This window comes from Nelusetta ayraudi, unplaced genomic scaffold (assembly GCF_046127955.1).
Source record: "Nelusetta ayraudi isolate G7.1 ecotype Tasmania unplaced genomic scaffold, CSIRO-AGI_Nayr_v1 ptg000120l, whole genome shotgun sequence".
NCBI lineage: Eukaryota > Metazoa > Chordata > Actinopteri > Tetraodontiformes > Monacanthidae > Nelusetta > Nelusetta ayraudi.
Window position 1 is genome coordinate 4,497,212 of NW_027466170.1, and position 12,789 is coordinate 4,510,000.

Genomic DNA, 12,789 nt, shown 5'->3' on the forward strand with positions numbered 1-12,789 from the left:
GTGATGCCTCGTTTTTGTGTTGAAGGAGCACTTTCATCTTTGTGTTATGTCACCGTTGTGCAGCTGGAGTCCTGTCGGCCCTCCTGTGCAGCTGCCCGCCGGGATTTTCATTTTGAAACTTTGCACATCCGCCTTGACAGGCTGCGTCCGAAAGCGTTTTTCGGCCGCTTTGCTGGATTGTGAAACCCGTCAGATTCTCTGAAGCCGTGGGCAAAGTCCAACGTCTTCCCAGAAGAAGATTTCATTTCCAGGTGATCAGAGATGTAGAATGAACCTGATAATAATTTCCGGGATTTATCTTCTCTCGGCTCGGCTGCTTTATTTCCAGTCTATTTATCAAAGTCGTCTCTTCACATTCATAATGGAGGCGAGGGGATGGAAATGAAAAAGTTAAGGGTGGTCTGGAGGTCCCTGAGAACTCTTCAACTGAAGTCACCGAGAGTGCGCCGGAGGAGGGGGAAGAAAAGGAAGAAAGAAGGGGGGGAAACCCACTTTCCTCTTTATGGTGAAAGAATTCTGTTGTTCAGAAAGATTTGCAAAAGTGGGTCTCTTCAGATTTGCCTTGTCGTGCGAAAAGAACTCCATTTCCTCTCACTCCTCTGCCGCATTCTCTCCGTCTTCCTGCGCCTCCCCCCTCTTCACCTCCTCCTCCAACTCCTCCTATCACCCCCCCCAATTTCAGCAACTTCATTCTTCTCCCTGTATAATGGAGGATTCTCCACGGCGGATTTGCGGCGGGCTATTTCCGTCTGCAACGCTGGCTCCTGCCGCCGCCGCCGCCGTGCCGTAATCCAATTGTGATAGTGTTAATTTTTAAAGCTTTATTATTGAAATTGCTGAGACCTAATTTTCCTCCCGTCCCGTCGCTGTTGACGGCCCGCCGTAATCAGCGCATTCAAGTGATTCCAGGCCATTATGTGTGGATGGATATGCATGTATATATATGTATAAATTTAAAAAATGAAAAAAAAAGAAAAGAAATGATGTCGCCGCTGCTACTTTTCCTGGTTTGGTGACATCTTGTGGTCATTTGTCTTCTGGGATAATAAATCCCTGAGAGACTTTTCTTTGCCTTCTTTTATAGTTTGCGTATTTGTGTGTGTGTGTGTGTGTGTGTGTGTGTGTGTGTGTGTGTGTGTGTGTGTGTGTGTGTGCGCAAGTATGTGCCACTCCTCTTTAAAGGACTGTGGAATGGCCCCATAAAAGCTTTCTTTTGCTGCTCAACTTTTACTTTTTTGTGTTTAGGTGCAGTGTTTATGAGTGGCAGTAGAATGCTCATGTTGTTGTAAGTTGTGTTGCTGTATCCATGGTGCGTGCGCATGCGCGTGCGTGCGTGTGCGTGTGTGTGTTCACAGGCAGGCAATGCAATTGTACCTCACGCCGATTATTTTCTCTCCACTGACTAATCTGTGAATGGACAGACGCACACACACACGCGCGTGTGCGCACACACACACACACACACACACACACACACACACTCTTAAAACACACTGTATTGTGCAGACGATGCGGCTGCCTCATGGACTCACAAACTCTTTTTGATTATTTGGTTGCCAGGAAACTCCGTCTTTAGGAGTCAAGGCTAATAAAAAGAATTGTGTGTGTGTGTGTGTGTGTGTGTGTGTGTGTGTGTGTGTGTGTGTGTGTGTGTGTGTGTGTGTGTGTGTGGCCTCGGCCTGCTGTGGCCTGTGTGTCAGCTCTCTCTCCAGGGCGTTAAGCTCCGACTTTCTCTCGGGGTTGTCGGGCTCCAGGCTTCTTGTCCTCAGAGGGTTCGAGGTCGAGAACTTGCTGGATTTCTTTCCTGTTCGACTTGTGACGCATTTTTTTTGGAGATTTTCTACGGCTTTGCACCCGTCAGGAAAGTCAATCGGCTGGGTAAGTGTGAACGTGTCGATGGCCGGCGGTGGAAACTGGTAGAAAAGCGCCACATATTGAGAGTCAATTTTAGTCTTTTCGCATCCGACTCTATCGGCCCCCTGCTGGCCAGACAATATGATGCAGGTTTATGGTAACTTCGGTGTTGGCGTCCTTTTTTTGCAACTGGAAGCTCTGCTCATCTTTTTATACAGTCAACGTGGCTGCACAGCTGCAGACGCCATCAATAAGTAAGCAGAAGTTGGGATGCGGTTGCAGTTCGGCGCTCTGCCACCAGGGTGATGTCATGAATTGAGATTTAACGAGAAAAAACCCCCCACAAAACAAAACAAACAACCGGACAGGTTGCGTGATTTTTCCTGAGTTAGCAGACTGATAAACGTAAAGAGAAAGAAACCATCTCAAGGTTTTTTCACTCCTCTTTTCATTTATTTCTCGAACATAAACGTTGTATATTTCCGTAATATCGGAGCCCGGCCCTCGTAAATAAAGAGGTGGATAAAGTGCCGCGCCTCCATCCGTCAGGGCAGCGCTGCACTTGGTCACCATTACAAAAGAGATACCGGCTTCAGCCTGGCATTGATTTTTCTTTCTTCCCCTTTTTTTTCCTTCTTTTTTTCTTGTCTTTCCTTCCCGCCCTCATTACACCGGCTGTCATCTAAATCTCTCCTCGGTTTGACACCGGCGGCCGATGAATGTGTCTCATGAACATTTATTTCCGGGTGAAAATGTGTTTGTCGTCCTCCCACAAAGGACAGCGTTTTTTTTTTTCCCTTCCTTTTTTTCCCTGCGAAACGTTGAAAAGCAAGTTTGTCTCTCCCGCCACGGAAGTGTTTTCTAACCTGGCGTCACCGAGCCGCTTTTCATTACGACGACTTATTACCCACGTCGCTCATCCGTCCGGCCGCCCGACCTTGCCGCCAAGTCTCAGTTTGTCCCTGCGCACATCAAACCCACCCACCACCTTTTCATCCACCGCCGGGTAGTGTGTTTGCATCGATCGATCTGATAGTACAGCAAATACAGGGTTGGCATCACCCACGCCGATATCGATACCAATACATTTTTCTCTAAGTGTCATGATCATTGAAAATCATACAAAAATGTCCCTGTTTTTTTTTTTTGAAAAATAATACCAGGCTGAGGTTGTTGGAGTTCCATCCATCCATCCATCTTCTATACCCGCTTATTCCTATTCAGGGTCACGGGGGTCTGCTGGAGCCCCTCCCAGCTGTCATAGGGCGAAGGCAGGGTGACACCCTGGACAAGTCGCCAGTTCATCGCAGGGCCACATAGACACAGACAACCATTCACACTCACATGCACACCTATGGACAATTCAGAGTGTTCAATTATTGACCTCACATGCTTGTTTTTGGAGTGTGGGAGGAAGCCGGAGTGGCCGGAGAGAACCCACGCAGACACGGGGAGAACATGCAAACTCCACACAGAAAGGTCCCAGGCCCGGGCCCCGGAATCGAACCCACCACCTTCTTGCTGTGAGGCGGCAGCACTAACCACTGCGCCACCGTGTCGCCGTTGGTTGGAGTTGGTTGGAGTAATTTGCTGTGAGTCAAGAAAAAACAAAAGAGCAACAAAAGTATCGATCTCATCACGTAAAGTAGCCAATACCGCTACTTTCTCGATTGATCTGCCCATAGCCTCCAGCGCTGGGCTGGTGTAGGAAAAATGAACTGAGATGAACTGAACAGAACGCCTTAATTTATCCCACATTGGAGAATTTTATATTAATTACAGCAACAATTAGTGCAAAGAGAAGAAAACATAGGAATTAAAAAGAAATAAAGTAAGAAAGGAAAAGCTAACATTTTGTTTTGATTGAGTTATTAACAAATTATTTACAAATTCTATTATTATTACTTACAAATTATATATACATAACATTGAAATATAAAAGCGTGTTTCATCGCAGTCCCAAAAATGAACTGAACTGTGATTTTCAGTCGGTTGTTCGCCGAGTCAAAGGTGCAGTTTGCACACCGATGTGTGAAACAACGTCCAAACGTGGGAGAAAGAGGTGGAGAAGATTACTGAGAGAAAAAACAACATAGTGGCTCTGCTCTCCAGGACGGAACATCTTGTTCCGTCCTGGAGAGCAGAGCCACTGTGTCATTTCCTCCCCCCCTTCTTTTTTTTTCCTTCCGACTGTGAAAACAGGCTCGCACACGTTCATCCTCTTACCTTCTTGACCTGGTGCAGTTTTTTTGTTTTACAGGTGTGAGCCGCCGCTGCCATGGCAACCAGGACGGAGGCGGCGCTGCTGGTGAGCAGGATGGACACCGAGGACCTGCGGAAGCTGCAGAACCTCTTCATGGTTCGTCTCACTTCTCACAGTTCAGAGCTGGAAGATGGGCAGAGTCACGGTGACCTCACACACTAGATACTGAAGCCCAGAGGTCAGCGGCGCCACCATTTGGAGCCTCCAGTTCTCGTTTTTGAAAGTGGAAGATTCCACATTTGCTATTTATTATATAGCTCTTTATTGCAATAACTCTAAAAACACTGAAAAAACAGATGAAATGCAGCCAATTTATGGCTTACTTACTTATAATTTCTTCAAGGTCGGCAGACCAGATAACAGGCTTCACAGACCACACATGGTCCCCGGGCCATAGTTTGCCCATGCCTGAGCCTGAGGCTCCTCCCCCTCATTGATACATACTGTCATTTTTTTCTTGCAACCGACTTTGGCAGCCCCCTGCTGGCCAAACAAGAGAAGGCACGTTTTTTTATTACTTCATTTTGAAACAGGACGCTCCGCCCATCTTTTTTACACTGTCAATGTGGAGGCAACACAACAGGAGCTGAATGGAGCAACAAGAAAAGGAGGGAAGCGTGTGAACTGCAACCAAAGTATTCTATTTAGAGTTAGTGTTTAGAAAGCATTGACTAATATTTAGTGTTTGCTCAGCCAGAAGCTGTAGTCAATGTGTGACTGACGGCGCTGGCTCCCCCTGCAGGAGCCCTGCGGTGCCTCACGCTTCCTGTCCAGGGCAGAATTCAGCCGTCTGGCCAGCTCTTCGGTGGGCCGCGGCTCCGACGAGGAATACGGCTCCCTGTTTGACAGCGTGGGTGAGCGCAGTACCGACCCCAGAAGCGAGGAGGCGCTCATCAGCTGGGGCGGCCTGGTCTCCTTCCTGCTGGCGGAGCTGTCGGAGAAGGTGAGGAGGAGCCGCAGCTGCAGGGTCCCCCGCTGGAAGCCCCCTCGCACCCTGACCTGCCCTCACCGAGACCCCGTGCAGAAGGTGAGAACGTCTCTCGGAACCACCCGGATCACATGATCTCCTGCCGGACGTTATCAGGACAACCCATTCCGGCTGTCGCACCCCAATCCCGAACCCTGCTGACGTGGCAGGTTATTAAAGAGCGCCTGGCTCATCAAAACCACTCACCTCCGCTCAGATAGATGGCGCCGCACCCTTTCAAGTTTAACATCTATCAATTAATATGGAAATGAAGGGGCGGCGGGGATAAAAGTGCTGGCTCGGCCACTTCCATCTCTCTGTCCTGAGGAGGTGGGAGGAGTGTCGAGTAAGTTGTTTTACAAATAGCCGGACGGCTTCCAGGCCAGGGATTGGCGAAGTCGGACGTGTTTTCGCTAGAGTTCAGCCGAGCTGACCGAGGGGACTGTGTGTAACTGAACATACATCATGTCATTGTGGGAGGCGAAATAAAAAAGCCTCCGAGCCCCGATGACTCATCAGCTGCTGACCAACCGCTAATTAGCATAATTAGCATCATTTAGCGATAAACGCAGACATGAGAGTGATCCGACGATGCCTTACTCTCAGCTGACTGAGCTCCGACATTCTGCACAAATGCCTTGCATTGAAATTCATTCTTTGACCTCCTCCACCTCTGTTAGGACAGTTTTAACTTTTTTTTCTGTTCGCCATTGGTCATTCAAGCTCTTAGTGGGAGTGGTCTCTAAAAAACCTGCTCGGACTTGCGATAAGAGACGACTTAGTTTAATAGAGTCGTTCTCGTGTTTTATAGCTGAAAGATTAGCGAGCCGCAGGAGAGCCAAAGAAACGCTTAGCGGCCAGTGATTTCAAAATTCATCTTCCACGCCTTCCTCGGCCTCCGTTTGACTAATTAGCTTCACATTAAATCCAAATTAAAAGTGTGCGAGGCTGCGTCCACTGACCGGCGCTTGTGGTCGGGGTTGCCTTGGGCTTCCTGCAGGTGCTGCACCTGCCGAGCTGGGCCCAGTACCTGACGGTGAGCCGGGGCGGGACTGCGGCGCTGCGGCACGGGGACGACCTGACGCTGCTGCACTCGCAGCGGCTGCAGCACGCCGCTGTGGCGCCCAAAGACCTCTGGGTGACCGACGTGGTGCTGCTGCCGAACGCCAACCAGGTGAGCTTCGGTTCCGGGTTCCGAAACCCTAAATGTGCACTGGATTGTCCACACTGGGCTTCCTTAGAAATATGGTGGTGCAAGATGGCAGCTAACTGGGAGCGAGACCCTTGCTATATGTTTATTCTTATATATAAATTATAACCATTACACTGTAAGAGTACTTTTACTGTACTGCCAGTATACATTTTTATTGATGTATTTATGTGCAGTATATTAAGCTTTTACCAATATAAAAATGGCAAATCAGGCCAGATATCACACGCAGGACCTTTAATCCACAGATCTGTGATGATATTTTCTAGTTGTGTGTGTGTGTGTGTGTGTGTCTCTGTTTGCGCTCATTTGCTCTCCTTGTTGTCAGATCGCCGTGTCGTTCACCAGTAAGGAGGTTTGTTTTTACGACATGCTGTCCAAAAAAGGCCTGAGCTGCAAGTATAAACTCCAGGTAACGACTGAACACAAGCAGTGCAACAGCCTCTTATTCTTAAGCATTTCACCCAAAACACCAGAAATAAAACATCAATAAATATAATAAATATATAAATATAATAAAACATCAACAATCCACCGCTGTCACACCAGGGGTTAAAGTTCACCCCCTGGTGCCTGGACTACTGGGTGGATCCTTTGGACCCGGACCAGGCTGTTCTCACCATCGGGGACACTGGCGGACAGGTAGTGGACGAATCAGCATGAGGAGGAGGAGCTTCTGCCTGTTTTTGATTCTGTGTCAATGCTCCCCTGCTGCAGGTTTCCTCGATACATTTCACCTCGGCGAGCATCTCGCTGTTTGAGAGACTCAGCCTGAGGACGGACTCGGACTCGGAGGATGTGGTCCTGTGGGAGGAGCTCGTCCGAGGGAAGCACCGTTGCTGCTACACACTGGCGCACCAGGGGCACGCACCAGCATGGGTCAGAAAAGGTACAGCAAAAACTCGCAAGGCGACCAGCTAGCGCAGTGCCTGTTGTGCCTGCTGCCTTGTGATGCCACACCTAACCTCTAGAGGCAGCAGTGCAACAGCAGTTTCACAAAGGAGCTGGAAAGAAGGATGTGACTTGAACTTTAACCTCGACCCTACAACTGAAAAACAAACAAAAAAAAGTCTGTACGAACTCCGTCCTGCCTTGTGATACCTCTCTTAAACACTAGGGGCAGTAGCGCAATGGAGTATTTCAGAGTCAAGGATGCAAAAGGTAGGAGACGTGTCCACAGTCGTTCACGGCCAAGCACCGAGTAAACACACTGAGTATTGACTGTGGTCAAACACTGCCCCCTGTCTGCTGGAGGTCCTTTTGAAATGTGGCCCCACTTGGTGGCGTCGTTGTCGTTGTTTCACTCGCTGTCCACGACCAGGTCCTCACAGAAGACTCGACTCAACTCCTCCCTGCGGCTGAAGGGAAGAATCTGCATGAGATGCGACACAATCGCAGGCAAATCACTCTCTCTGCTTCCACCGCCGGGCCGGCCCACTGAGATGTCGGCCAACCAGCAGCGATGAAATCCCACGGAACGACAAAACGCAAAACAGAAATAGGCGCGGTGGGTGTCAGCGGTGGTTCGAGCAGGTTGTTCACCTGAGATGAGAGACGCTGTGTCCTCGCTTTGATGGCCGCTTATGCAACACCTCGGAAAGGCTCTATCACTGACACACACACACACACACACACACACCTCACCTCTCATATGACTCTCAGCTCACTGTGGCAGGACAAAAAAAAGTCTCTTTCAGATGTATCTGTGTTGCATCACTCGCTCACTTTGCAGTGTCACTGGGCTCTCCGCTAATGACGCAGCAGGAGGCGGAGCTGTCTCCGCCGCCGCCACTGCCACCACTGCCGCCACCGCCGCCACCCGACCTACGCAAGAGGACAGAGGCCCCGACGTGGGAAGACGAAGAAAAGCCGGCGTGAAAAGGAGCAGAACGAACGGAAAAACAAAAAAACTCGCCAACAAATGGAGCAACAGCAAAATACTGAAACCCCTGTTTGGATGAAATTACACGCTTTGTGTGTGTGTGTGTGTGTGTGTGTGTGTGTGTGTGTGTGTGTGTGTGTGTGTGTGTGTGCGAGCGCCTCGCTCCAGGGATGTTGCGCTGTCCTTTTGAAGTTGCCCAGCCTGTAGGATGAGTGGGCTGTGTACCATTAGACACGGCTGGTTATCCAGACCTCCAAACCTGCAGGTTCACTTAGTCAGGCCCACCAGAGAGGAAGAGGAAGAGGAAGAGGAAGAGGAAGAGGAAGAGAAGGAGGAAGTAGAGGAGGATGTGCAGGAGGAAGTGAACGTGAGACAAACCTGAGAGGAAATTAGGAGGAAATTTGGACGTTACACTGAGCGACGAGAGCCCGTGTATGTGTGTGTGTGTGTGTGTGTGTGTGTGTGTGTCCAAAATCCCCCTAAAAACTGAGCTGCGGAACAAAAGCTGTCTTTGATGTGGAGAGAATACGTGTCATTAGTCGACTGAAGCAGCTGTTCTTGTTGTTGCGCTGCAGTGCGAGTTGTGATCAGTGTGTCTGACTCACAATTCGCCGCAGAGAGACAGCGTGCACGGAATGTAATCAGACGCTGATGACCTTTGACCCACACACTGTCACGTGTCATCTGTGTGTGTGTGTGTGTGTGTGTGTGTGTGTAATTCTGCAGAGCCCTCTCTAGAACCCCAGGGGGCACCATTGTTAGCCCTGTGTTTACAGCCCCCAGCTGAAACTGGTATTTTACTGGACCGCTCTCACGTCTGGTAGGGGAATAAAAAGACGGCAGCCGGGTGGGGGGGCGGAGCCAACACCTGGCTGGGGGTGTGGTATGCCGGGGTAGGTATCAGCTCCCTATGTGACATCACACAGGGCTGATTCTCTGAATTGCCTGCGCAGCAGTGGAGACGCTGACTCTCTTTGTCGGAAAAAAAACCTTTCGGACGAGTTTGCGCAGAAAATCGTTTGAATGATTTTGTCTTAATCGAGTTCATCTGCCGCTGATGATGGATGTTACAGTCTGATGACGTTACAGTAACATGTTTAGCAGTGACTGGTGCTCGACAGCAGAGCCGTCAGCTGACCTCCACTGGTGTTCTTATTGCTTTTTTTTTCCCTTTTTCGATCTTTATTGACTCACGCTGGTCCCGCTGGGATGAGCGATGAAGGCCACGCCCACAACAAAAATACACCAGCAGAAAAATGCGAAACCTTTGCGACTGAGGGGCCGTTTACACCGAGACAGCATTTTAGTGACTTCGCGAAGGCAGAAGGAGAGGAAGAACTTCCGTGTTTACAGAAGTAGCAAGCAGCAAGTTCGGTTGTGCAGTTGCAGTGAAAACGGCAGCTTCGTGTACACGCAAGGCCGGAACAACAAAATATTTTGAGCGTTCTCAGTGAAACCCGTCTTTGTGTAAATGGACCTTTATTTTTTTATGGCTCCGCAATCCTGCATTATAATTTTTCCTCCACACCTTCTAACGCAGCGCTGCCCAGTCTTCCTGATGCAGCCGCTGCGACTCAGCAGAGCAGTGCTGCCACCTGGCTGACTGACGGTGGCGATCTTGTCTCGCTGCAGTGCGCTACCTGGGCTCCCAGGGGGCGATGGCGTCCTGCAGCACCCGCCCGCAGAACAGCCTGGTGATTGGCTGGAGGGAGGGAAGCAGCACACGCCTGCGGGTCACTTCCTGTCTGACGAGGAGCGGCGTGTGGGACATGGACCACCACCCGGGGCTCAACCTGATAGGTGGGCGGCCGTGTCGGAAAGCGACACCACAATCACAGTTGTAAAAAAATCATGCGGGTTTTTAATCGAAAGAAACCTCAGGGTGATCCAGTTTATTGTCAGCCAGATTCCAAAGAGGCTAATATAATATCTACTTTCATCATCATTTGTGTTCCAAATGTTTTGGTTGATTTTCACGATCCGAAAAAAAAAAAAAATATTATGGAAATAAAATTTGTCAAAACTTTCTTCAAAACACACGTCCCACCTTTACCTACTAAGTATAACCTCTGATTGGTTGCAGCCACGGCGGGTGTGGACCACCGTGTGCTGCTGTGGAACCCCTGCGTGACCTCTGAGCCAGTGTGCGCCCTCGGCAGGCACAGCAGTCCCGTCGTGGCGGTCGGCTTCATGCAGGCCGAGCAGCAGCAGCAGCAGCAGCTGGTCAGCTTCTCCAAAGACCAGGTAGGAGGTGGAGCTACAGGTGGAGGAGGTGTTGGGGTGAAGGGGGAGGTGGAAGTGTAGGTGCAGCTGAAAGTGGATGTGAAGCTGGAGGTGGAGCTGGAGCTGGAGGTGGAGGTGGTGGTGGTGGAGCTGGAGCTGGAGCTGGGGCTGGAGCTGGAGCTGGAGGTGGAGGTGGTGTTGGTGGTGGTAGTGGTGGAGCTACAGGTGGAGGTGGAGCTCCTCAGCCTCAGCACTGTCTCACTCGCTCTTCGACCCGAGACGCTCCCTCAGTCTCAGCGCCGCCTCCGCCGTCTCACTTTTCCTACCTGCTTATCTGCAGATAATTAATATTTCAGCAGTGATTTGTGCTCCATCTGCCTTCCTGCTAAAAACACCATCTGCCATCAGCGTGAGGAGCTCACAGAGCTTCACCTCAGATCGCTGCGGAAGTCCTGTGCTGCAGAAGGTCTTATTTTCCTTGCTGCGGCTGCATTTAATGCTAGTGTGTGTGTGTGTGTGTGTGTGTGTGTGTGTGTGTGTATATACTGTATACACATACATATGATTTCAATAGAATCTTTTTGTTGTATTTCATTCTGACAAAGTTGTCTTTATGTATCATTGTCTTAATCTCTTACGTATTGATTGCTTGGATGGTTGATTGACTGCAACGGTGTAATCTGATTCCCTCCTCTGTCTCCTTACCCTCCAGGTGCTGTGTGTGTGGGATGTGTGTGATCAGTTGTGCGTCCAGCGTCTGACCGGGATTTTCCCCCGGACGCCGGAGGACACGCACACGCTGCTCTTCCTGCACGAGGAGCCACGCCACCATCGCCGCCTCCTGCTCTCCTTCAACAGCCTGCTGCTGCTGCTGGAGAGCCAGGAGGAGGAGGAGGAGAAGAAGGAGGAGAAGGAGATGGAGGAGGAGGAGGAGGAGGAGAAGAAGAAAAAGGGTTAAGGAGGAAAAAGAGGAGGAGTAAAGGGATGAGAAGGAGGAGAAGAAGGAGATGGAGGAGAAGAAGGAGCTTCTCTGAGGACCTCCTGCAGCTTCGGCTCTTTGATCTTTCGTACTCCTTCATTGAAGATGTCATATTAAAACAAAACTTTATCTGAACTTTCCAAGCGCCGGTTAACCTCCTGGATGTCTTCGTTGCGCTGCGCACAACACCTGTGGCGTTATCTCAAAGGTCATGTGACGGCCTCTAATTGGCTGCTGCCGAGAGCTGCGGCGTCGCCTCCGTCATCGCTTCGTCTAATTGGAACCAAATGTTCTCACGGAAACGTCGACTTTAATTAGGAGGAAAGCTAATAATGTTCCGGCTCCGTGTGACTTTGCGCAGTGACGATGGCGTCGGAGTTGATTACAGTCGACCACAACTCCAGACGATCGGGGTCAGAATCAGCTCAGGCTTCCACTAGCTTTAGTTTCCATGGCTTTCACCTGTGTCTCGTTGTGGCTGCTGCCCTTGATTCCTCTCACCTGTGCTTCAATCGCCCTCTTGTATGAACAGTCCTTCTCTCCCGTCATCCGTCTCCGGTCGCTCTATGTTTCATCGCTGTCGTTGCCTCTCAGTGCTTTGCTCCCGTTTTCTTATCTTTCTTCCCCTTTGACGACACCTTTGGTTGAGTTTTCGTTCATGATTTGAAATAAATAGTTGAATAGTTTTCCGTTTCCAACAGCTGGAGTTTGTGTCCTGCAAGCACCCACACCACCTTGGCTGTGTCTCAATTCAGGGTCTGCACCCTTCGAACCGAGCGACCTCCGTCTGAAGGAAGCGTTCTTCGAGGACGGAGGTCGCTCATGTTCGTTCCCTCCTGCTGGCCAACCCCGGAAGTGACGTTTTTGTAGTATCAAGCTAACCATTGGTTCGCCATCTAACGATGCCATTGGATGATCAAATAAGTAAAAATCCTACGTTAAAAACTGGATACTTTATGTAATATTTATATGTTGTGTCTTTACCAGTACATGCCGCTAATTTCAGATGACTTCCCAGGACCCCACGATGCTTTGCAGCAGCACGCAAAGCATCGTGGGATACATAAGTACGCGAAGGATAGTAGCGGTGCAGCCTTAGAAATCGGCTAAAACGAGGGCGCATTCCGAGTACGCGTTTGGAGCGTCCTAAGGACTTTTGGGAATTGGGCCGAGCCTTCGCGCAGTGCTATGACACAGCTTCCTTTCAAAATGTGTACTTCAAGGATGCAGACCCTGAACTGAGACACAGCACTTGTCTGCTGCTGCTGCTGCTGCTGAGATTTTTATTTTTTTTTTAAGCGTCTCAAAGATAAACATTCATCCACCCCAAATTTATTGACCTGCCAACTTAATGCATTATGAAAAAGCACCGCTGTCACGGCCAAGTGCCGCTTAAGTCATCAAGCGCAGA

The 12,789-nt window shown here is 49.8% G+C and overlaps 1 protein-coding gene across 1 annotated transcript; it reads left to right on the forward strand.

The window, feature by feature from the left end:
* The first annotated feature begins 1,603 nt into the window (after positions 1-1,603).
* Positions 1,604-11,357, forward strand: LOC142903845 (cilia- and flagella-associated protein 337-like). Its single transcript, XM_076049693.1, has 10 exons — positions 1,604-1,878; positions 4,115-4,213; positions 4,860-5,144; positions 6,085-6,258; positions 6,623-6,706; positions 6,844-6,936; positions 7,012-7,183; positions 9,809-9,976; positions 10,260-10,420; positions 11,112-11,357. Exons 2-10 carry the CDS (start codon positions 4,133-4,135, stop codon positions 11,355-11,357), a joined length of 1,464 nt encoding a protein of 487 aa, XP_075905808.1. The 5' UTR covers positions 1,604-1,878; positions 4,115-4,132.
* Positions 11,358-12,789: the final 1,432 nt, after the last annotated feature.

Excerpts from the sequence above, each read along its gene's own strand:
- LOC142903845 (XM_076049693.1), top strand. The coding sequence starts at position 4,133 with ATGGCAACCAGGACGGAGGCGGCGCTGCTGGTGAGCAGGATGGACACC. Across the intron at positions 6,259-6,622 it reads TGCTGCCGAACGCCAACCAG|ATCGCCGTGTCGTTCACCAG; the intron begins GTGAGCTTCGGT and ends CCTTGTTGTCAG. Across the intron at positions 6,707-6,843 it reads GCTGCAAGTATAAACTCCAG|GGGTTAAAGTTCACCCCCTG; the intron begins GTAACGACTGAA and ends CTGTCACACCAG.